At 37.6% G+C, this 25207-nt stretch overlaps 2 protein-coding genes and 2 long non-coding RNA genes across 6 annotated transcripts in view; 2 read left to right on the top strand and 2 right to left on the bottom strand.

The window, feature by feature from the left end:
- The window catches only part of LOC134818540 (purine nucleoside phosphorylase-like), a 103097-nt gene that overhangs the window by 38671 nt on the left and 39219 nt on the right, over nt 1-25207 (bottom strand). The gene's annotated exons all lie outside the window — the stretch shown is intronic.
- On the bottom strand, nt 3119-6547 carry LOC134818324 (uncharacterized). Its single transcript, XR_010160634.1, has 2 exons — nt 6457-6547; nt 3119-3340 (listed from the first exon to the last, which is right to left on the bottom strand). It is a non-coding gene; the product is annotated as an uncharacterized LOC134818324 (long non-coding RNA).
- Nucleotides 3130-6949, top strand: LOC134818323 (uncharacterized). 3 transcript variants are annotated; one of them, XR_010160632.1, is made up of 3 exons: nt 3130-3213; nt 5455-5559; nt 5722-6949. It is a non-coding gene; the product is annotated as an uncharacterized LOC134818323 (long non-coding RNA). The 3 variants fall into 3 exon arrangements; XR_010160633.1 differs by lacking the exon at nt 3130-3213 and adding an exon at nt 3336-3433; XR_010160631.1 differs by lacking the exon at nt 3130-3213 and adding an exon at nt 3558-3859.
- LOC134817734 (ras-specific guanine nucleotide-releasing factor RalGPS2-like) lies at nt 9416-21912 on the top strand. Its single transcript, XM_063826979.1, has 14 exons — nt 9416-9507; nt 9742-9825; nt 10098-10238; nt 10424-10513; nt 10698-10790; nt 10954-11071; nt 12046-12116; nt 12305-12353; nt 12986-13076; nt 18883-19126; nt 19280-19356; nt 19592-19757; nt 20177-20342; nt 20807-21912. The coding sequence occupies exons 1-14, from the start codon at nt 9448-9450 to the stop codon at nt 20911-20913; spliced, it is 1557 nt and encodes a 518-aa protein (XP_063683049.1). The 5' UTR covers nt 9416-9447; the 3' UTR covers nt 20914-21912.

The following is a 25207-nucleotide window of genomic DNA, read 5'->3' as shown; positions in this document are numbered from 1 at the left end:
GGTCCTAAAGTAATGATAAATACTGAAATTTTGCGCGGCCTCCTGCAGCTACAAGCCTTGCTTAGTTAGCCGTGTCTGCCGTATATGGAACCTTTACAGACTATGCAAAGTTTCTTGCTTTAACAAGAATTTCGCCGCGCCGCGGTTACGCCACGCACGATTAATTTTTCCTGCTTAAACCGTTAATACTTGCAACGAAAAGTTAATTTTATCGATTAATAAAATTAGATATTGGATTATTTTGTTGTAAGTTGCAATATTTTCATCGTAATTTGTTGTTGCGCGCGTACATGATTGCATGTTATCTTGTAGGTTTACAACCTACCAGGACGCGCGCCGAGTTGGACAATATATGGAACAGATATTTTACGAGTATCACCCGTTAAATGTTATCGAATATTTAGTACGCCGCGCACAAATTTCGGGCTAATTTAATTTGAACGGCATCGTTTGACAATTGAAATTAGCGTTGGATACTGCAATTAACTAACACATGCCGAGCGTCACGCGCAGCATAACAGACGCTTCCTATACTCATAATTTGCTCTATCCAGAGCCCTTGCGCTTGCAGTAGCGCGCGCCCGCCTCACGGCGGTAAAAAGGTCACATCGCAGGACCGTCGGGCTACCTCATATATCCAAACCCGATTACTCATTCCCTACGATCTTTTTGCCTTCGGCAAGAGCAGGGAAAAAATTACATAAATTACGTTTGCTTCATGATTTTTTTCACAAAAACTAAAATTCAATTGATAAATTTACATGGTGCCGCGCATTATTGCGCACGGTACTTTTTTGAAACTTATAATCGCTATATTCATGTAATTTAAAAATGCAAGCATTATACTAGCAAGGTAAGCTATGTGCAAAAATTTTAAGATTTAAATTGAATTCATAACATTTAAAATTTGTTTTTTTATTCCCACTGCATGGCACTTCCATTTTTTAATTTTTCTATTTTGAAAAAGCAAACGCCAAACCATTTACTTTAAAATTAAACGTTAAGGTTTAAATTTAACTCAGCGGAGCGTCAAAAGTTAACGGGTGATACTCGTAAAATATCTGTTCCATATATTGAGGAGTCCAACTCGGCGCGCGTCCTGGTAGGTTGTAAACCTTCAAGTCAAAAGCCAAGATCTTCAAAAAATTTAGCTAGGTAACCTGGTAACAATGCCGAATGCTATATGATAATATAAAACATTTTTGAAACTGTTTTACCTAATGACTTTGAATTTTGATGAGCTTGATTCGTTGATTAACAAAAAAAGGGGGGACCCCAACCCATGTAGTATAGCTGAGACACCTCACAGCAAGTAGACCAATACAAAGTGGCTTTTGCTTGTGAAAGGTGCGTCAACTACCCGCTTGATTCGTTGATTTGATTTAATTTTATATAATTTTAAAATTTTTCTGTGTAATTTCTGTGTATACTGGAGGACATGAAAGTAAATTTTAAAAACAAATATTTAAAGCGCATATATTGATAGCTGACCACAAAAAAAAGGAAAAAAAAGAAGCCAAGAGCCAAGTCAAAAATCATATCAGAACACGATTCAGATTCGATTTGTTAAGAAGTACACTCATGATCGCACCGAGGGGAATCAGAGGAAGGTCAACAGCCCAGCATCTTGAATTGCAAGACGTATCCTTCAACCTCATCCCCCAGAAGACGAGCTTTGAGGTCTCCTAGATTTGTTTATGTAAATTTTGTAGATATTTTACTGTACTACTTTATATTGTATACAATTTTACGGACGAAATGATCTCAGAGGGGACTCCCAACCCACCGCTTCGGCGGGTAGTTGATGCACTGATCACAAGCAAGAGCCACTTTGGTCTACTTGCTGTGAGGTGTCTGTGAGGTGTCTTTAAACCAGCTATCATTGATTGCAATATAGTATAGTCAAAAGTGTCATGTTTCCAATACATTGTAATGGAGAAACAAATTTTAGAGAAACAAATTTGAATTTTGATCTTTATTACAGATTAAACATATCATATATAACCATAAAAGCCGCGCGTCGGCTGATTGCTTCAACTTGGATTGGTAGTAATTTCAGTTTACAGAAGCTGAAGGACGGCAGCTCAAAAGCCCCAGTGAACCATCGGAAAGATCAAGGACTCGAGTGCCAATAGTGGCTTTTTCGAACCCATTTTCGCCGATTTGCTGTGGCCCAGATGAGCCGCGCCCTGCTGCTTAACGGCACATGGTGGTTTTTGTTTAAATACTTATTTAAATTTAAGCGATAATTCATTTGGTGGTTTACAGTTTTTGAATCATGTTCATCATTTATTTTTCGTTCAATTATCACGTTTTTACAATTCAGTCATACCATGCATAGTCAACATTGTTGAGGCAACCAGCTTCCGCAGTTCAATAATTGGAGACCGAAAAATATAAATTGATCGAAATTTACAATTCATCGTTATCAAATATAGTCAATAATATTCTTGATTCCATTTAGTACATAATAAGTTGGTTTTATTCTCTTGCAACACTACTGCACAACAAAAACTGCGCCTGTCCACCAGCAACAGCGCAGTCATAGGTGTGCAGCCAAAGCTAGGCCACACACCCATGGCCGCGCCGGTTAAACAACTCTATATTCAATCGTTATATTAGGAAATTTTAGTTAATTCTTTGATCACTCTTCAGTGCCGGTAGGCAGGCGCCCCGCATAGTTGGCTTTCCAAATTTACAGTCTCAAGAAAGCCGATACGGTAATCGAGTCCCGGAGCAGAACACACATTTAGAAAATTGAAAAATTAAAATTAAAATTAAAATAACAAATTAGAAATTAAAAATTAAAAATTACATGACTACGAGAGTCCAGACAAGCGACAAACACACAAACCGGACGAAGAGAGGACCCACTGCTGAATTCGACATATGATGAATTGTTGAAAACATAATGATTCCTACACTAATATGATCTTGAGGCATGCCCTGCATGTACTGTGCGAGTACATTGTAAATAATATCTGATAAGATGGGCCAAAAATAGCGGCACAGCGCGCAAAATGCGCGGCGTGACCGCCGAAATTTTATACTTTAGACATTAACATTTCAATCGGCTTTAGCGCTCAGCATATCTTCATTGAGTAGACATTAGAATTTCAGTTCGTTGGAATCGAAGTTCAGTTCACACCAATCTATTTCGTCGTACCTGGACTGCATGCCGAGTAACTCCTTTTTTATTGTGGATTTCACAAGGTTCGTTGATGTAGAGAAGTTGATATTGCTAGCAGTGTTTCTACAATCGTTCCACATTTTTGTCGATTGATATATGAAGGAGGTGGATGGGGTTGGAGTGATGAATCGATCAGCACGTCTTGATGATCTGTTAAATAGATTTAGGAGTGGGACTGGGGATTCTAATTTATTGATTTTGAACATTTCCAATAAACATGTGTGTTTGAACAAACTGTGTATGGTTAGTAAACCATTTTTCTTAAATAGCGGTTTTGTGTGCTGTTTTTCATAGAAGTCGCTTCCTAATTTTTGCTTGTCTTTACTTCGTGTTCTAGCACAAGTTCTAAACTTTTCTAAGTACGCCTCTCGGTTACCAAATAGTATTCTAACACATTTCTTCTGAGTGATAAATATTGGTTCAAGCCTGTTGTTACTAAGGCCACCCCATACTGATATCCCAAATCGCAAGTGTGATTCAAATAGTGTGTAGTACAGTTCTTTGTAGAGTTTTTCTGGAATAATGTGCCGTATTCTACAAATTTTCCCACTTTCACATTTCAGCTTTGTGTTGAGCGACCGTATATGAGCATCCCATTTAAGCTGATCATCAATAATAACACCAAGAAACTTCACCTTTTTGACTTGCTTTATTACTACATTGTTTAGAGTAAGTACGTGTTCTTCTTCATTATGTTCTACCTTGCTTTTTCTATTCGTTGGTTTAAAGTGAATGTAACAGCATTTCTTAATGTTAATATGCAGGAAATTACATTTCATATACAGTTGTACCAGTTTGAGAATTTGGTTTGCTCGTTCATATAACTTTATCTTACATTCATCCGCGACAAATATATTTGTATCGTCAGCAAATAGAATGAACTTGCCTAGTTCAGTTGCCCTATATAGGTCGTTGATATAAATAATAAATAGTAACGGACCAAGACAAGATCCCTGGGGTACTCCAAAGAGAACTGGAAGCTTGTCAGACTCTTCTCCTAGGACCGAGACGTATTGATATCTATTAGAGAGATAACTAGCAATGAGTTTGTTGGCATTGCCTCGAATTCCGTAATTATCTAGCTTACTCAGTAATTTGTCAGCTGAGATGGTATCGAATGCTTTGCTTAGATCAATGAATATTCCGAGCACGTGCTGCTTTTTATTAAGGCATGATTCTATATAATTCACTGAGAAATTCAGGGCATGACTAGTAGAGTGATTTTTACGGAATCCATACTGATTTTCATAGATCATATTTTGTGACTGGAAAAAGCTGTATAGCCTACTATATATAATTTTCTCGAATAACTTACCAAATACGGCTAAGGTAGAGACTGGTCTATAGTTTTCAAGTAATTCTTCATTTTCTTTCTTGTATATGGGACTGATCCTGCCAATCTTTAAATCGTCCGGGAATATTCCCTCCTTCAAACATTCATTGTATAGTACAGATAATAGGGGGGCGATAATTCTGGATGACGCTTTTACAACATGTATTGGGATATCAGACGATTTGCCATTTTTCAATTCTGATATTATTTTACATACTTCATCGATTGTACAATCATGCATGTAAATACTGGTCGTGTTGGATTTTGGTAGGTAGTCATAGATACTGGGGATGCCATTAATTAATAGTTCGCCGATTTCATTGTATGCCTCGTTAAGATTAGAAGCTAGGGAGACAAAGTACTTATTAAACTCATTAGCTATTACCCTACGATTAGTAATTTTTTCATTATTGATAGTAAATAGAGGTTTGGTTTGTCGTTTTCGTTTACCCCGTATTTGGTTAATTAATTCCCACGTCTTTTTACTGTTTCCGTGCAACTCTGCAAATTTTCCACCATAGAACTTAGATTGAGCATTGCGGCGATCTTTTTTGACCTTCCGCCTGCAGTCACTGTATTTTTTATACTTGTCACGTTTTGAGCAACATATTGGGCATTGGCATGTCCCCCCTTTATTTTCAATTTCCCCAAATTTACATTTAACTTTTCTGACCTTTACCCATTTATCGTAAAGTTCGTGCTGATATGAAATTTTGCCCACAAGGTCTGGTGTAATCCATGGGTTGTTCAGTGCTGTTCTTTTAGAGCATTTAGGGGTTTCTAACTTACAAGTTCTATCTATACAGTCCTTAAATATGTCGTGAAATGTTGTAAAATTGTCGATAACATTATTATTGAGATCATGTTCCAGAGTCTGTAAAAAAGCTTTTACATTCGGTTTGTTGTAATCATAATACTGTTTGTATTTCAGGTCAATTCTGCTAGAGTCCAAGTTTCTATCAAAGATTTGGAAGATGGGTGAGTGGTGTGATATACGGTCAGTCAGTATTCCAGAAGCTACTATACTCTCTACGTCGTTAGTTATTATGTTATCAATACAGGATGCTTTGCAGCCTGGTTTCTCATGTGTTGCTAACGAAATTAGGGGGAAAAATCCTTTACTTAATAGTATTTCTTCATAGCGTTGTACGATTGTGCTATTCTTATCGTGTAAATCAATGTTAAAATCACCCGCTAGGTAACTACACTTGGGGAGACTGTCAAGGATGTCAGAGAGTTCAGATAGTGCAACATTGACATTACCACTTGGAGGACGGTACATTACACCAACTGTTACTGGGGAAGTTGTACTACTTACGGCCACAAAAAGAGTTTCTAAATGTTCAGTGATATGGGATACATTGCCGTTTACTCTGGCACTAAGAGTGTCACAAACATAGAGAGCCACTCCAGTGCCCTTTTTTTTATCTGGTATTGTGTTTTGGTAGAAACTGTTGTATCCAGTTAATTGATACAAACTGCTGGATTCAGGACCTTCATTTGTTTCCGCTAAGGCTATGATCGAGAATTTCTTGGTGAGCCTATGGGATTCAATAGCGAAAGTGTCGAAATTTGACTTATTGCCGTCGATGTTTTGGAAGAGAAGCGATGAAAATTCATTCATTTGATTATCTAGTGCTTTGTTGAATTCCTTGACATTGTACGATACGCAGTTATTTAGTATTTGATCTACTTTTATGATAGTGTCATCCACTTCACTACTTTCAATATCACTTAAATTAGTGCATGCAAGTCGAAATGGATTGTAACGAATAACTGCTAAATGTATGCACTTGGGACAGTAAAAATCGTCAGATAATGTGTCATTGTTAATGGATTTGGTATAGCACTTATGGTGCATTGGGCAGTCGCATTCACAGCATTCAACAATGAATTGTCCTACGTTAATGAACTTCGCACAGACTAGGCATACCTCTTTACTCAGGGGAGTCAGAATGGCTGGTAACCATCCTGGTGTCGAGACTCAGCAGCAGTAGTAGAACCCGTCCCACTCAACACGTTCCGATATGAGCGTCCATCAACCTCGTCTGTTCTCCTTTTCCTTCTATCAACTCCTCCATTCATTCTAAGAAGCACTGTGTTACGAATCAAAGTGCCTAGTTTAGCTGTACCCCTCCAGTTAAGGTGGAGATAATCTGGTCGCTGGTCTCGGCCGATGTTTCTGGAGAACTGTTGGCTAAGAAGCCCAGCATCATCACAGAACCCACCGAACCCATCAACGTAAGTCACACCAAAATTTGAAGGGATCAGCTCTGTCAGAATAAGGCGGTTAAAGCAAACAACTTTTCTATTCAGTTCAGCAAGCTTTGTAGGCAGGGCTGGACAAACATATACATGTGCCTTAGGGTTAATAGCATGAATTTTCTCAATCTTTTTAATAAAGGGAATAAATACATTTCGTTTAATATCAGCTGTATTCTTGATCTCAGGTTTTTTAAGATCATTAATCGCACACATCAAAACAACGTTACGATAACCACATGTGACATATGGGTCAATCTGGTCAACCACTGGTGCAAAATATTGCCTCCCAGGGAACCATTGTCCAAACGATTTCCTGGCATCTGACCGAAACTTAAGCCCCCCTGTATGACTGTCTCCTATGATGCACGTAGAGTTCTTGTTCCTGAAGCTAACTGAACGAAAAGTTAGGCTGAATCTGACCCCACCAGTTATTGCCCCATCCATGATACAGTGGCTGTAATACTCTTGGCTACTTCGTGTCATGCGATACATGGATCTTGGAACACATGGGTGGTCAAGGACTATATCATCCGTCTTCTTGTCAAAGAATTTGATGCTGCACTGGCCTCCGATGGACACAGTGAAAATTTCGGATTCGGGGTGGATGGTGGCTTCATCATCCGAATGTTTTGGTAGGGAGCCATCCTCTTTGAAGCGGTTGATCAGCAGACTATTGATCTTCGGTTTCTCACCACTACAGAATGCCCCATTGATTTTGTCCATCAGTTTGGAGAAGCTGGTTGACTCTAGCTGACCATTGGGTGACTTGGAGCCATTATACTTGTATGGTTCTCCCAGAGAATACACAGCACGAGCTCCTTCCACAACAAAATCCTCGTCAAGTGATTGACAGGCAAGGAGGAGAAGATCCTGCTCTTCTGTGGTGATAAACTCTTCTATAGCGCCTACAACTGGTTCTTCTCTTGATTTGAGATGCTCATTAGCTGTTAGGTCTGGGCCAGGGGCAAGTGAAGAATTGGTAAGTTGGGCATTTAAATGGTCAGAAGAAGCCAAAGAATTTTGCTCAAGAGTGTTCAAAGACTGTCTAATGGCTGTTAGCTCCTGATTCGTCTCCAGAGACTGCTTGGAATTTAGCTCCTGCAGATTCTTCTCTATTTTTTCCATGAGATCGTTGGTCTTGGAGGAAGATTGAGCACTTACTTGAGGAGTAGAAAAGTCCTGCAGTTGCTTGTTCAACACTTTAATCTGTTCTGTTAGGCCACTATCAGACTCAGAAACCTTTCCGAGTGTAGAGTCAACTGAAGTTTTCAGCTGCTTTAGATCTCCTTCCATCACTTCAACCCATGCTGGAGCAGTGCCCTTGTCACTTACCAGTAGGTGCTTGATATGGAGGTCAAGGTTCTGGATGGCAGCAATGCTGTCGTTTAGACTGTCAAAGTCAACCTTTGCAAGCTTTTCACCAAAAGCTGTGATGGTATTAAGCTTCTCTGTGGCAATAGCAGTCTCACACTGACTGTTAGATTTTTGAAGTGTCAGAGTGTTCCTAAATTGTATCGAATTAGGGGTCCTAATTTAAATGAATACATGTTCTTTTGTGTTTTGCATTTTGTCAGACCCCTGGCCTTTCTCACTTTACCCTCAATTACGGTTCCCTGAACGTTCGGTGGAGTCAACCGGGAAACTATAGGAAAGCAATTTTTAGAGATCCAGCGGCTTCAACTTTTAACATTGTTATGTTGTCGAATTTCTGTTCTGTGATTTTGTAACAACACTCCTGATTCAAATGTACTATTATCCATGGAAATTGGAAGTTAGCTGTATGTTGAATATTATCTCATACCGAATTACTAAAGATAAAAAATTACTCGTTACAGTGGGTACTTACTCTGTATAGTTTCTTCTTACAAGTGTTTTGTTTTCGATTTTTACTAAAATGTTTACCATTTTAATTTATTAAGTGAATTAATCCAATATTCATTTATTACCAGATACAAACTCCATAGACCATACTCTTGTCTGCTGGTTTCTTCCATTTAAATTAATCCAAATTTTCCTCAGGACATTCTCCTTAAACTTGAGCTGTTGCCTAGAAAAATCTTTACACTCCCATATTTTATGGTCTTATCTTACTATTTTTTAAAATATGTCCTGTCATCACTCCTGGAGTAATGGATATTATATGTTTATTGCAATAAATATAATAATCAATAAATTAGAATAGAAACTTGTCTTCTTTTCAGCTCACTCTTCTGAAACCTCTTCCTCTACATTCTCAGCCTCATCATCTTATCTTACTATAATGAGGAAACTAGTCAAGATTGATATGACGTTCACAAGAGGAATTTGTTTCTCCCTTTGACATTCACAAATGTTATTATGGAATTAAATTCAATTCAACTGTAACTTTCATGTCGGCCATGCAAACTTTTCTACTACTATCCATACCATGGCTATCAGTTGGTCTCTGAATTTCAAGCTTTTGTGACCTTTGCCTTGGGAGATTTTTCTTTGTCATAAAAAGACTGTGAAATGTTCACATCATTGATAATGTACAAATTTGAAACTTGGAAGACTGTTTTTAGAAGTGCTGGCTGATGAGTGACAGGTACTCGTACAAGATAAACTCTTGTTAATATATTCAAATGAAGTCTAATGTATTGATACTTTGAGCAGATATGTCCGGTGTATTCTCAACTTGATGCAAGTTATTATTGACGAATCAATTTACAAACGCTGTGACAAACGGAAAAAAGTTGAGGTAAATATGTTATAATAAAAAATACTGTTTATAATGAATAAACTTGTATTTTTTTTGTTACCATAATGAATAGATATCATTTCATGACAAAATGTGAAATGAATGCTTCTGTCTCACAATTTCTTTGGGGTCTCCTACTTCCTTGCATGTATAACCATAAAAAGATTATCCAGTTTGATGTTCTTTGTTTCATTTAAACTGTAGAAAAAAGAAACTTAAATTACCAATTAACAGGAGGTGCATTTGAAGTCAACCAACAGCTATGCCTACGATCCCAAATTGTTCAACTTACTGAAGTTATCCCCTGACATTTTGGCTGTAAGTATTGTGCATTTTGTGTGTACCAGGCAGCTAACTGAAGTATTATGTATGCTATTGCAAACAAAAATCTATTGTTAAATAGATCCATTGTATCACATTGTAGCAATTCCTATCATGTAATGTGTATTGAAATATCATCATTGGGCATTTCACTATTAAGATTTAGTACCACATGAAAAAAGGCGTGTTGATTGTTTAGTTGTATCAATAACTATAGCAGTATTCAAACTTTTGAACAAATAAACAAATCTGATATTATTTCGTTACAGAGACAAATAACTCTGGTGGATGCAAAAAGGTTTAAAGCAATACCTCCAAATGAGTTCAGAGCAAGAGGATGGGAGAAGAAGGATGCAGAAAAACTGAGGCTCAGTCCAAATATTCATAAATTTACCTCGCACTTTAACCAGGTATATAACATTTTGTGTTTCCAGCTATGTGCTTACTTCTTACTTACTGTAGTTGCTATAAATATATGTATTCATGTAAATTTAATTACCCGTATTTGTTAATTCTTGTTTGCTGATCTAGTTTAATTATAGTGTTATTATATATTTGATTGGTTTTTTTCTTGCTCAGTAAAATTTTCTGACAGATCTCATATTGGGTTGCTGGAGAGATTTTACAAGAACCGACAGCTCGATTGCGTGCTGACAAGATAGCTTACTTCATTAAAATGGCAAAGGTTTGAACCATCTTAGAATTGTCCTTATTAGTGAAGAATCATAAAACACATCAACTTATTATTATAACAGGGCAATTTTTTTAACTGCCATAAAGATGTTGAGATGGTATGACTACATAGTCAGTCACTGAAGATTTCCATATATGGATATATCATTTCACACAAATAAGTCTTACAACTGCAGAGTCTGGAAGAATTGCAGAATTATCATGCTTTGATGGCGGTGGTTTTGGGGATGAATCTCAATGCCATATTCAGGCTGCAACAGACATGGGAGGTAGGGTCGATAACAAATCTTACTTTAGATTTTATTTTTCCATTCAGATAAAGTAGCCTTAATTAAATATTACTGAATAATATTTAATTGGGAAATTAATGTATTTGCCTTTAACTGTTTAAACGTCAGTTTTTTCTCAACCGTAATTTTCTATTATTTTCAGGCTGTCGGCAAAAAGGATAAATGTGTTTTTAAATCTTATGTCGAGCTTTCAAGTTTTAACTGGAAGGGACTAAAAGAGCTTTTAGAGGATATGAATGTTCCAGCTATTCCTCATTTAGGTAAATCTATTTATAGTATTTTAATATTAGCACAGTGCTTAGTGCATGCTAAATTTAAGATGTACATATTTCTCTATGTACGCTAATAAGGACCCAACCCAGATATTAGACAGATTCTTCTCACAAATTGTGAGAAGTACTTGATTTTCAGAACATTCCAGAAAATTCCTAAAGGCTAATTTAATAACTACAGTTCTAAAAATAGCTTCGTTAATTCGGTTTGCGTGTGATAAATCCGATGTCGAGTTTCAAATTACTTGTCCTAACTTTCAAACATAATACAGGCCACAGTACGAACAAAATGCACATTTGTTAACAAATATAGATTTTAAAACTGACCACCGTAAAATATATACTTCATATTTACTTGATAACAGGTGGCTTATTACTTAATTATATCTGAAAGTATTGTGGCGTGACATTCGCAAAACTGCAACTCGCGAGCCTCATCTTATTATATTCTTATTTATTTATTTATGAGAAATGAGGGTATTCTAAAAGAGATAAAAGTTTCTCAAAGTTTATCTTTCTTGGTCATAGATCTTGTAAGGCCGAGCATGAGTTTTTAACTCAGTAGTGTTTAAAGCCGTGATGCTTCCTACTAAACACTACAATATTTCTTGGTCGACCACCTGCCTGAGTGTCTTATAACAAGATATAATCATTACTTGGTTATACACCTCTAATATTCAACTTACTTCTAGTACTATGATATAAAGTACAGCCGGTGTGCTGTGCTATAAAAGAGTTAAAAAATCCTCTAAACGAGAGTTTTAGTATCTCCTAGTCCGCTAATTGTTTCTAATCAACACCAATCTCATCTGGTCGGATCAAGTTTCAAGGTGTCGTCATTTGGAGACACATTTTCTTCAATTATCGTAATTGGTTCTCAGCTTCCTAATTACCATGCCTTATCTTCTCTAACCATTTTCAATTATCGATCAATTATTAATTAATTATTTTGTTCTCCTCAGGCGTCTACCAACAACAGATATCAGGGATTCACTCACATCCTAAATTAAGTTCCATTGCTAAAGAAAATAAGGTGAGAACTGACTCGGTAGATTGTCTATCTGTCCCGTGATTATCATATCCGAATAATTAGGAAGAGTAGATGTAAGGTTTGGTAAAAGTTAGTGGTTATTTCATCCTAATGGTATTTACACGTAAAGGTGACAGTAAACACTCGCGATCATATCTTAAATCACCCGTCAACCGTCCAACTCTTTTCAGACATCAGAGATTATCCAGTCGATACAAGAATTCCAGAAATCTCAATTTGGTAAGTCACCTCATTCAGCGATATTAACTCTAAATACCAAGTACTCATGTACTTTGAGTAGGAGCTCTCCCCACCCCTCCTTGCCTCTCGACAGCCCTGCTCAGTCGCGATTCAAACAGCAAAGACAGATTCCAGAATTCGTACAAAGTCGTGTGCGAAGTCGCGTGACGTCACGTGACAGAATACCCCGCTGTGATTGGGTGGCATTTGTCGTGTTGGCCGGGGTGGAGGGTAGAGTGTTGACGGGAGTGTAATCAGGCGACCTGTGTTTGGCAGCTGAGATAGCGGGCGTGTCTGTAGTGAGTGTGTGTGGGTTACTTACACGTGTTGTTAGGTCACGTGTTCTAGATGAGATCACGTGTCAAAACAAACGTGTTTACACACTCTCCGGTCATGCAATAATTGTGAAATTAATAATGTTAGGAAATATTTAGTTAGGAGTATTTAGAATGCGGAGCATTATTAGGGTTTATAAATCATAAACAAGTTTAGCATTCAGCGAAGCAGTGTTAAAATGCGTTAATTAGATACTAATGACTTTTTAATACTATTATAATGACTTAATTACATCAACGTTAGGCTAACTTGGCCCGGATTAATTAATAGTCGTAATCATCTTATCTAATCTTCAGATATTCAGCTGATAAGTTACATACAAGACTTCTTGGCAAGCGAGAAGTATATTCTTGAGATGCAACGATTTCTGGAGGACAACATTTTTAAGTAAGCTAAATTTAGATTAACTCGGTAAAATGTGATGCGTTAAACTAAAATCTACTTGAATTTACCCGACTACTATAATATATATGTATTTAAAGTTTTGTAATGTATAATCGCTTAAATATGTAAAACTGTGACGTTATGTTGTACTGCATATGTATTTAATATGATTAAGAATTTACATTTAAATTTTAAGTACCGGGTATGCCGTATGTTGGACAATGTGATGGGCATTGTATAATCAGAATAGTTTTATGGAGTGAAACTTAGGGTGTATTTTACATTGCATAATTAATAAATAACAGTAGATTTAGTGTGTATACTTACTATATTATATTAATGATGTGACGACATAGCAGAGAATTTGGTTTATTACGAATTTAAAATTTGGGTTACAAATTGAACTAAGAAGAAACCCTTCTCAGTCATCATAGGAAAACAAATCATACGTAAACACGTGTAATAATCTGACTTATGGTATGTACGGTATGTACATATATATAATACTGTGTGGTTACACGTTAAACTATATAATAACATTCCACCGTGAATAAAGTATGTATAAAATATGAATATTATATATGAATATGAAAAAATGTAATGTCCATCATTGAACCAATAGGAATGTCCCTGCGCAGTTTCCTTCGTAAAATGCAGTGGCGCCAAAAATGTACTAAAAGCTTAAAAGCTAAAAATGTTCAGTGTGAAATGTGCTTACATCAAAATAGCAATAAACTTATTGGTCAGTGTACAGTTCGTTTAGCCAATATGTGATATGTACATTGCACCATGTCACATATAGTCAATGGTGCACTATTGACTATATCTGATACCACGACAGTGGTATCTGATTTTTTCTTGTATACAATATTCTGATATCTATTGTTAAAGCTATATTTAAGCTATTATTGTAGAATAAATACTGTCCTTTACATTTTGATCATATTTAGTGTAGAGTGTGTTAATGAAATAAAAGAACAAAAGTTAATACCGGTGTGGAGATGAACCGTGTTATTCTGACGCGTGTCAGCTATTAACCAATCAGCTTCCAGGATTGACCAATTAAAACCCGGAATCACTTTCACGTGTCAAAACAAATATCGTTGATCTCCCACCGCTGTGCCGATCTACAAAACTCTGCTTTATAGAAAACGGAGTTTCTTAGTGTTTAGTGTATGCTAGTCAAGCTCTAGTCACGTAGCACGAACGGCAGGGCGTACCGTATAGTAGAAATGAAACGAGTAAACTAAAATGGCGAAATAAAATAGATAATTGATACAAAGTGAACGTCAACAAACAAAACTTCCAAGTGTACGCTCCAAACGATTGACGTGATTATAGATCACTCGACGTGTCTAATCACAACTGGTAGTGCTCAGTAAGACTGGCTACCGTCAATTCGAATCCCTTAAAGTGATTAAGGGGCAACTAAGAAGTGAGCTCTCCACTTCCGGCTCTTCGGGTATACTCTCAAAACTCGTCACGCCACACTGCGTGACGGCACAACGCATCTGCTTGTACCACGTGACACGCCGTCTCGCCAATAAGCACTCCACTAGCAGTCACGCTGTGGTCGCGAGGACCAACCACAGGCCTGGCTGTAAGTCAGGTGCAAAGTGAGCGGACGGCTCGTTTCACTTTCAGAATTCAGACAGTTAGTCTGACAGTAGTTCTGCCAGCCAACCGACTTACACTCAAAATGTGTAACTCCCAAATACGAACATATAAAAACATTGGTTATTATATACCCGGAAACACATACTAAATTCTACGTCCCGTAAACGTTATACTGAAACTAAGATATCCTAAAAGATATCTCTAAATACCATATTACAACATCTCTACCCAAAAATTTTTTTCGAATATTTTAAAACAATAAAATAATCGCCCTTTTCAAAATTTAAATTTCAATGCTCCCACGCATCAAAAGTCCAAAACTTAAAAATAAGTCAAGTCTCAAAATATAATACACGGCCCTAACCCTGTGCATTAAATTTAAATCATCAAAATCCTTAAGTTAAAACTGAAATTGACTTTCACAAATCTTTCAAAACCTTCAAATACTTCCCTCTTGCACCAAGCTGTAGAGTCTTTGGTGTTGAGTCTTCATCCTTAGATAGAGATGTATCGAATCTCTAATTCGTCCTTGACAAGCAAACAAAGAAGTCAAAATAAATTCGAAAGTTTCTACGTTTCCGCCACTAAAGCAGCCCTGAGCGAGTCGTGTTGAGAGTAAAGATCCTATTATCCCTATCAGTAATGTTCTGAAAGATAACACGTGTTAATCATAAGTTAAAACTGGTAGTGGTATACTCTGAATATTACGCAAAGATCTATCTACTAAATCTTGATACCAAGATTAACCACAGTTCCTGTGGTAGTCTACCGGCCTGAATTACCTCAGGTTTCTCCCCCTTGCTCACCCAACCGTAGACCTGGTTTAAGATATCATCATCCTTCTGAGCCTGTTTAATTTGCTCATGGGTAGGATTAAGAAATCTGACCCCTCTCTCTAGAGAGCTTACTGGTGCTTCACTAGTAACCGCTGAAACATTTTCCACTGCATCAACTGCTTCTGCAACTAGTGGTGTCTCCTCTATAGTATCAGCCTGAACTAGACTACAATTGCGACGGTTATCAATTTCAGGCGTAATCTGAACAATGTTTACTATGCTAGGGTCCTCACTATTTTCATCAAATAAGAACTCCGGAATAGTTCTCTCCTCAACACTCACTTCACTGCAGGATTCCTCAATCAAATTACTGCAATCATCCTTAACCACGGTCTCGCTGCTTACCGGCACTTGCATCCTCTTGAACAGGATGGTTATGGGTTTACTATCAATCTTATCCTGCAGGCATTTTACCAACTTAACTTCTATCCCAGAAGTATCCTCATTCTCTGCCTTCTTATACGTCTTCTTATCTGTACGATTACGCAATGAGTTAAGTACAACGACTATTCTAGACCGTGCACTATCAATCTTATTCTGCAAGCATTCTAAAGCTGCACGCAAGTATCTCAGCGTATTTTCTATCACGGCAGTATCATCGCCATCTGCCTTCAAATCATCTATCTCCTTCAAAACATTATTTATGCGAAACTGAACATCCTCTCTCTCCATAATCAACTCCGCCCACTCCAGTTCAGCTGTATTATTCTCACACATGCTAAAACCGTGTCTAAATGTAAAAAGGTACACTCACAAATAGATAGATAAGTACTGGAACTGGCGTATTCTTCACGTTGCTGGAAAATCTTCTAGTCAAGACTTTACTGTGCTTTACTGGAACTGTAACTTCTACGTCTATCACTCCTGAGTAGATGTACGAAAAGCAAGGTTGCTAAAACTACGCAAATCTCACTGACAAACTAGGTAATAATGTACTGAAGTCTACAAGCGGCTGTAAACTCGGTGCTCGTCAAAACGATCGCACTCAACTGGAATATACAGGTACCACAAAATGTGTAGCAACACTTACCAAGTCTAGTAGGAAGTACTAAAGATCTCGAACAATCTCCACGTAATTCTTCTGCACTGCGATGTACACCGAACTTAGCTTATCAAATGAGAAACGTTAGGATCTTAAACGAAACTATACTGAATATAGGTGATACTAGAAGGATCACGAGCAAAAATAGCAACACTAACCGTGGCCTCCAGATATAGAAAACGGAGTTTCTTAGTGTTTAGTGTATGCTAGTCAAGCTCTAGTCACGTAGCACGAACGGCAGGGCGTACCGTATAGTAGAAATGAAACGAGTAAACTAAAATGGCGAAATAAAATAGATAATTGATACAAAGTGAACGTCAACAAACAAAACTTCCAAGTGTACGCTCCAAACGATTGACGTGATTATAGATCACTCGACGTGTCTAATCACAACTGGTAGTGCTCAGTAAGACTGGCTACCGTCAATTCGAATCCCTTAAAGTGATTAAGGGGCAACTAAGAAGTGAGCTCTCCACTTCCGGCTCTTCGGGTATACTCTCAAAACTCGTCACGCCACACTGCGTGACGGCACAACGCATCTGCTTGTACCACGTGACACGCCGTCTCGCCAATAAGCACTCCACTAGCAGTCACGCTGTGGTCGCGAGGACCAACCACAGGCCTGGCTGTAAGTCAGGTGCAAAGTGAGCGGACGGCTCGTTTCACTTTCAGAATTCAGACAGTTAGTCTGACAGTAGTTCTGCCAGCCAACCGACTTACACTCAAAATGTGTAACTCCCAAATACGAACATATAAAAACATTGGTTATTATATACCCGGAAACACATACTAAATTCTACGTCCCGTAAACGTTATACTGAAACTAAGATATCCTAAAAGATATCTCTAAATACCATATTACAACAGCTTCTTCAAATGTAATCGATAGTAGTAAACCTTTGTAAGGCTAAGGCTAGGGTGTGGCCCCGTATGACGTTTTGTTTACCTCAATTATCCCATAGCTCAGGCTTTGTATTGCAACACCCGCACTCTGCACAAGTTGGTGACCAACAATTATAAAAAATTACAGATCATTTACCGATCTCATGAGGTGATGACTTTATGTTGGGAATTACTATCGTAACTTCTAATGAATTACTAAATCTATCGACTATCAGTAAGTATAGTATAGATTATAGTATACTTATAGTATTATAGTATAATGCTATGGTGGATGTAATGTGAAGTTTCTCTTGTAAATCAAAATGAGTAATATCAGCTTTATAACAAAACCCACTCTGTAGTTACTACTAGAATTAAACCCAGAAGTAAAATGGTACTGGTACATGTCGCTCTAACTCCTTACTAATACGACTTCAATTAGTGAGAACTCCACAGCTTACTGCTAATATTTTCTCACCTTTTCCTCGTCAGTATGCTCTCTTCCTACTGTTCCATCTCTCTCTCTCTCTCTCTCTCTCTCTCTCTCTCTCTCTCTCTCTCTCTCTCTCTCTCTCTCTCTCTCTCTCTCTCTCTCTCTCTCTCTCTCTCTCTCTCTCTCTCTCTCTCTCTCTCTCTCTCTCTCTCTCTCTCTACCTCTCTCTCTACCTCGCTCAGTAACTCATCCAGTGTATTATCTACTAATCGTTATTATTCGTCCAGTAGAACAGCCTGCCAGTAACCCAACCTTACAAATGTAGACAGTTCTTTGAGGTATGCAGAGAATCCGAGTCAAGCTCCAATCTGTATAATCCAAATTAAAACACTTCCGGGACTGTCTGCAGGGTATTCACGCATAACTCAACCATTACTTAACTATGTGCGTTCGTGTGTTGTGTAAACGTATAAACGTACGATGTAATTTGCAATTATAACATAAAGTGTATTCAGTAATATGGCGGGTGTCTGTGAGTGTGTGATAGTGCGATGTAGTGCCAAAATATCGTGTGATAAAATAATACATTATAATGTTAACATTGTTATTGGCTCTCCGAATAGTTCGGATAATTAACCAATTTAAAATCTCAGTTATAAGCTATAATAAACTTTGTGCTGCTGTGTGTCCTGTGTGTGTCTGTTAATGCGAGCCATTCGTCTCCGTATATATTATATATACTATATAATATGTGTTAAACTCCGAACGGTGACATATGATAGTCGCCTCATATGCTGTTACACTAAAGCCATAATTTTAGTAATGCTAACTGATAAATGTTACGTATAGCTGGCCGGATATCAAATTCATGTTTCAAGGAAATAGACAAGATTTAAAATTCTACCATAATTTAAAAATTTTTGGATTATTGGTAAAGATAATTTGAAATCTGAAGGTTAAACACTCAGTTTAACATAGCATAACCGTAACTTTTCTCAGAATTTCTCTGGAAAGGGAGCCGATGGACAGCAACAAAAGCAGAAGTTTACCAAATCATTACAAAACAAAAACGAGTAAAAGTTTGGAGGACATAACATTGGTGAACCCTCTACACGGAGACTTGGAGAAATCCCCGACCCGGACAAATAAACCATTTAAACCGGGACACAGGAAGACTAGTAGTTTGTCTATGTTAGAGGGGTTTAATAGTGAGCAGGAAAAGGATGGCACAGTTTGTCTGCTGGTTTGTTACATTTCTATTGATTTCGTGGCAAACTTAACGAGAATTTATTGTTGTCCTAGTAAGATTTGACCAAATTTTTGCGGTCTTTAATACGTAATTACCAAGTCCTTGCTAGTTGTAACAAAACTTTTAATTAACGTACGTAAACCTCAGGATTCACCTGTCTTTGACAAGACATTTGTCATGCCAAATCAGAATCTCATCGACGACAGTTGGTCAACACGGCACAGGTACACATATTTCGTCATCACCATATGTTACGTCACCACCACTTTTAGTTTTCCCGGCGGTCTTTTGAAGTATGATGATACGTGAACATTACCTACTGACTCATTACATTGTGTACATGTAATTGAAATGATGTGTACCAACCAATCACCTGCTAGCTAATTGTTACATTTCAAATGAAACTGATGACTTTACTTTCAAGCTCTAATACAAATTTCCTAGATCATATCTCTCCAGGTCCGTATCAGAGCCACCATCTTCAAGTTCGTTACAAAATAGCGTGAAATTCGGGTCACTGGGGAAAATAAATGAGGTCAGAGTCGAAGGGGTGTTGTTAAAGAAAACATGTCAGCGGTTTGGCAAGCAGCCAAAGATCCGTCGGTGGAAGGCTTTCTATTGTTTGGTGAGCTTATTTTGGGATCTTTCACGTTTGCATGAGAGCGGAATGGCGTGATAGCTTCTAATTTTGGATATTTTGGAAATTGCGTTTATGGATTGGGCGAAGGTAAAATGTATAAGTATTGCGCGCAAAATCCTAATTATTGAACGCGCGTAATGTGAAATTCGTGCGCGCGGCTTCATTCTAGCGTGGGCGCGGTAGCTTTTAGGCACGTGATATACCGCACGTGACTTCTTTACTTCCTTTACCAAAGAGTAAAGACTAAAGCGCACTTACGTCACTGCTGACGCAGCCTTGTGATTCTTGCTCAACCTTTGGCATCATTCTATAATCTAGCGTTAGATTGTACTTGTGCGCCCACGCGGCATGCCATCCTAACAGACAGTCTATCGTCACTATATCCAATCTTGTAAACACTTCAGGTATCAGACGGGAACTTATCACTGTACATGGTGAAGGGTCACAAATCAGCGAACGGTATCGGACAGTCATCAGTTCTGAAAAAGTCAATAAATCTAGACTCTTGCACTGTGTCAGTTTCTTACGACCTGAAACATTCCAACGTATTCACGATTGCTGACACTGTTGGTTAGTTTGAAATATTTAAACTTATGAATTAATTAACAATGGGCACACACCGCATACAGTCTCCTTGTCGGAGATAAAACGAGGCAACGAATAATATAGTGCTCACTGCTCAGCCAGTTTTCTGAAGAAGTCCGCTTTAAGTCTTCAATCCCAACATATTACGAATAGCTTAATTACGAATATAGAACTATATCGTGTGTAGCCACACCCGGGAAGGCGCATTATATCATGTCTAAGGAAGTATGGAATGCTTAAACTAATGTGTTGAAAACCTTGTCTCAATAGTCAATATTTGGGTTGCATGATTTTCTTCAGAAATTAGTGAAAGGATAGTGCAAAACGTGTTAAGCTCCCGTATTATATAACTAATTTGAACCGCATTAACACTAAAGTTACAAGTTAGCAAGTTGTATAGGTTCATCTTGACACGAGGAATTATTCTGATTGTATAACATTTATTTCAGGTAATATTTTCAAGTTCAAGAGTAACCAAGAAACGGAAGCACAAGAGTGGGTTAACAAGATATTGGAGGAGAAAAAGCACCAGCGAGACCTCATGAGCTGGGAATAAAACAGAAATTTTGGCAATTTTGCGATTTGAACTCTCCGATACTATCTTTTTAATTCTAATTTCTACATATTATTGATTTTTTGCAGTTTTTAAGTTAATTATGTGATTTTTGGAAAGTATGGCGACTTGAGGACAAAATGACAAAGACTTTGTAAAAGGCTATTACAATGGATATTACGATGGATTAGAAATGGGATTGGGAGTGACTGGATCGAACAATTGTCAATTGGCCAAGATTTGTTGAGTCTTTAAAAGACGCGATCAATCGACAAAAAAGAACTTATAGTGCAGATATACCACAGGACCCATAAAACTGGCAATTAGCAAAATCTGGTGTTTTGGGTTCGATCTTGGTAACATATTTGTCACAGCTGGAATATATAATAATTTGATTTTAACGTATTATTTGGACAATTTTATTCGCGCTATTATGACTATTAAAGCTTGAGTAAATGTATTCTCTTGACTATACTGTACCGCTTATCAACGGCTGCCCCGTGGTATTCAAGGTTTTATGATAATATTTGCTTTAATATTTGAGGGTTTCTACGTTTTCTATCCCGCCAACCTTTTACGTTGCATTTTTGCAATAGCACCGAGTGCTAATATGATAACCTATCTTTGTATTTGAGTGTTTTGGCAGTTGACTGATTGTATTAGCGTCAAATACTGAACAATGCCCAGTCAGAATGACGATGCTCAGTTTTGTTGCCGTTAATTGGACAATTGTAATTTTATCAAGCCTAGAATTAAAAGTTAATCGAAATCGAAAAATTATCTGAGTACAAGTTTCATCATTTTTCTGAGCTTATTGAATGTGAAAAATGACTGAAAACAGACTAGAATTTACATGATTATGACAAAAATCTTTTTATTTCAACGCATGGGTGATGTTTTTTACTTTTGAGTTCGACTTTTCGTTAAATTGACTAGACAATATTTAATCTTTGGAGTTTTGTAGCCGTACAATTGGATTTCAATTATTTCCGGCTTTAATAAGGTGTTATTACTGTGTAAACTCTAATGCTCTAAAAATAAAATATTTAAATTCCATCGGAACAATTCGCACACTGATTGGTAGGCCATGTTACCACGTGATGCAGCGTTAGCGACATAACGCTCCAATTAACCGAATGTCACCAGACAGTTTGAGGAAATTTCTTAGCTGTAGCCTATAACTTAAATATATAAGCATATTTATCAACATGCCTCGGTGACGCTAATTAAATATGCGATTTGGCACCGATGCTGAATTCTTGATGTTTCATAATATTCATTGTTCACAAAACTATGGCTTGTACACGTCGGTTGTGATGCTTCGTCATTCTAAGTCCTGACTGCTGTCTTCGACATTCAAAGTCACAGATCTTTATTCATTTTGTTAAGGCTTAGATTTTCCCAATAGGTGTACGTGTTTATCTTTAGAATAGTATTATTCAATATTCATGTCAATTTCCTCTTTTTGCGGCCAACACGCCGCTCCATAATTAGATTTTAAAATATAAATGAAGTTTACCGATTGACTTGATGCTAACAAGAAATTCGTATGACGTTAGATAATTGGTAAATAGAATCAAGAATTAGCCGCATTATATTCACAGCAGTTTCGGAAAACCAACAGTAACTTAATTCATAAATTTATGATGCCAGTATTTGACGCCCTTTTTGTGTTTTTAGCTATTTATTCTCGCTCAGTTTTTAATTGCGTCACGTACGTTCCAGTTTTTATGATTCCCTGTGACTGAAACGCTATTATTTAAGATCGATTTAATTTGGACTGGTATGAATAACGAACGTACGATCACGAACTGTGCTCAAATTTGCAAATCCTATTATCACAGTATAAGTATAACCACCACTTAAAAGGCCAAAATGAATATTAGCAGCCATACAAGTGCTCATTGTGGTCGTGGTCGTGGTCGTGGTCGTGGTCGTGGTCGTGGTCGTGGTCGTGGTCCTGGTCCTGGTCCTGGTCCTGGTCCTGGTCCTGGTCCTGGTCCTGGTCCTGGTCCTGGTCCTGGTCCTGGTCCTGGTCCTGGTCCTGGTCCTGGTCCTGGTCCTGGTCCTGGTCCTGGTCCTGGTCCTGGTCCTGGTCCTGGTCCTGGTCCTGGTCCTGGTCCTGGTCCTGGTCCTGGTCCTGGTCTTGGTCTTGGTCCTGGTCCTGGTCCTGGTCCTGGTCCTGGTCCTGGTCCTGGTTAATGTTACGTATGATTCACTTACAAGGAGCTTAACATGTGAATCGTAGTGAAATGAAATGGTGAAGGAATTGAATGGTGAATTTATTCAGTTAAACAGTAACACCAAACACTGTTGTGAAGAAATGTAAATAAAAGGAACCGACTAAAAGCACAATTATACCGCCTCAGTATCCAAACAACCAGCAATAATGATGAACCCAGCTCGCAGCTGGAGTTGGCAAGGCTCCAATCGCTTTATGATGACAGGAGTAACTCGTGATTTAGATTAGGCTTTTTAGGCTATAGAGGTACTGATACTGGCACTGGCGATAATTAGAGTGTTACTCTTTCTCAAACTCGCATGATGGGTTTACAAAACCAGCTTGGCGATGTTCATTGGTTATGGGGTTTACTATGTATTCGAGTGTTGGTTCTTTGCAAGCTCCTGTAACTCAGCTGTTTTTGGTACTGCCTACTGGTACAGTAATTATTAGCCTTGTATCGTAACAGTCCGTTTGAAAGACCCAAATAAGCTCACTTTCATTCTGAGGCCTAGTGAAATATTTAAAGAAACCCTTAAAATTATCAATGTCATGCAGGCATCATGGATAATTCACATTATCAATTATCATTCTTTCAAGCAGAAGCAGCAATAATGCGGGCTTGAAATCATCAACGTTATTATATATTGAAATGTAACATTAAAGCTTACTTGTGGGTTACTTAAGTGCTACAGAGGTTTTATACGGATTCGGACAATAAAAGCACATTTAAATTTACCATTATCATAGCTATTGTAAAACTAAATTTTACAATTACTAATTAGCGATCGATAATAAATCCTTCATTTCTGTTTTCTATTCCAACTGTAAAATCATCACCTCAAAATTCCATAATCAGTGGCAAATCAAGAGTTTAGTTAGAACTTGGCTCCTGTACTAACTTTAGATTTTAAATACTTTCTATACTTTCAACACGGTTATAAAGCTGATGATTCCAGTATGTCAAATATCTTGTTACTAGTACGTTAAGGTATTCAATATTTTATTAGACTTTATGTGTTCCTTTTTTAGTTGTACTGCAAATTCAATGACGCATTATTATCATCATAATCAAGAAAACAGCCACTGATTGTTACTTCTCACGCTAACCTGAACCAACATGACTAATTATAAAATAGTAACACGTGTCAATAATACGTAATATTTACAACCATCAGTTAGCAATTTTAATTTGAAACCCCGCTCTTTCTCTGTTTAAATCATCGCTGAGTAACTGCTACTATCCTCTACTGTTTAAATCATCGCTGAGTAACTGCTACTATCCTCTACTGTTTAAATCATCGCTGAGTAACTGCTACTATCCTCTATTGTTTATATCATCGCTGAGTAACTGCTACTATCCTCTACTGTTTAAATCATTGTTGTTGATTGTTACTTTTAAAGTGTACAGAGCAGAAACTATACTGACTGAATTAGGACAAACAGACAACAGCACTTGAGCACTCTGCAGTACATGAGAGAGCAATTTGACGCAATTTGACTAATTCACGTATGTTACCAATGTGCAGACATGGCAAGAATGCTTTGAAGAGCGTTCCTTTCCATATTCTAATTCACCCGTTTCAAATCGAGAATGTTCTATACCCACGCAATTCAAATTTACTGTATTATCTTGAAATGTCGTGACTTAGGACTGCTATAAGCGATACTACGACGACGTTGAAGACGACATTCCAAGAGCCCGGTGGACTTGTATGTCATCGTGTGTGGTCTCTACTGAATAATATTCTGACGCGTGACACAATTATAGCGCGTAGTTTGCTTTTTGCCGTTCTTGACGGTTCTCGAATGGTTAAACTCTTCTCTCAGTCAATTTTATTATCGTGCGTATTTTAATTAATTAGTTTAATTAATGATTGATTGAAAGTTGCAAGAAATAAGACAAAATACTCAACTCGGTATTCATTTAATTTTATCTCCATTAAGATTGCACTACTGATTATATTGTCTATCCTCAGCTTTCCTTAGTTTCCCAGACGTAAATGTATTATATTCTTACCCAAACTGTTCCCCCATTCATAATTATGATCATTTCATAACGAGTTGGTTACGGAT

The sequence above is a fragment of the Bolinopsis microptera genome, chromosome 7 (genome assembly GCF_026151205.1).
Source record: "Bolinopsis microptera isolate Bmic1 chromosome 7, MBARI_Bmic_1.0, whole genome shotgun sequence".
Classification (NCBI taxonomy): domain Eukaryota; kingdom Metazoa; phylum Ctenophora; class Tentaculata; order Lobata; family Bolinopsidae; genus Bolinopsis; species Bolinopsis microptera.
The sequence above is the reverse complement of the archived record's forward strand: the minus strand, read 5'-3'. Positions and strand labels throughout refer to the sequence as shown.

What these genes read in the sequence shown, in the direction of transcription:
- LOC134817734 (XM_063826979.1), top strand. Translation starts at nt 9,448, where the DNA reads ATGCAAGTTATTATTGACGAATCAATTTACAAACGCTGTGACAAACGG. An exon ending in GGCTGCAACAGACATGGGAG is followed by an intron (nt 10,791 to 10,953) that starts GTAGGGTCGATA and finishes TATTATTTTCAG; the next exon opens with GCTGTCGGCAAAAAGGATAA. An exon ending in ATTCCAGAAATCTCAATTTG is followed by an intron (nt 12,354 to 12,985) that starts GTAAGTCACCTC and finishes TCTAATCTTCAG; the next exon opens with ATATTCAGCTGATAAGTTAC.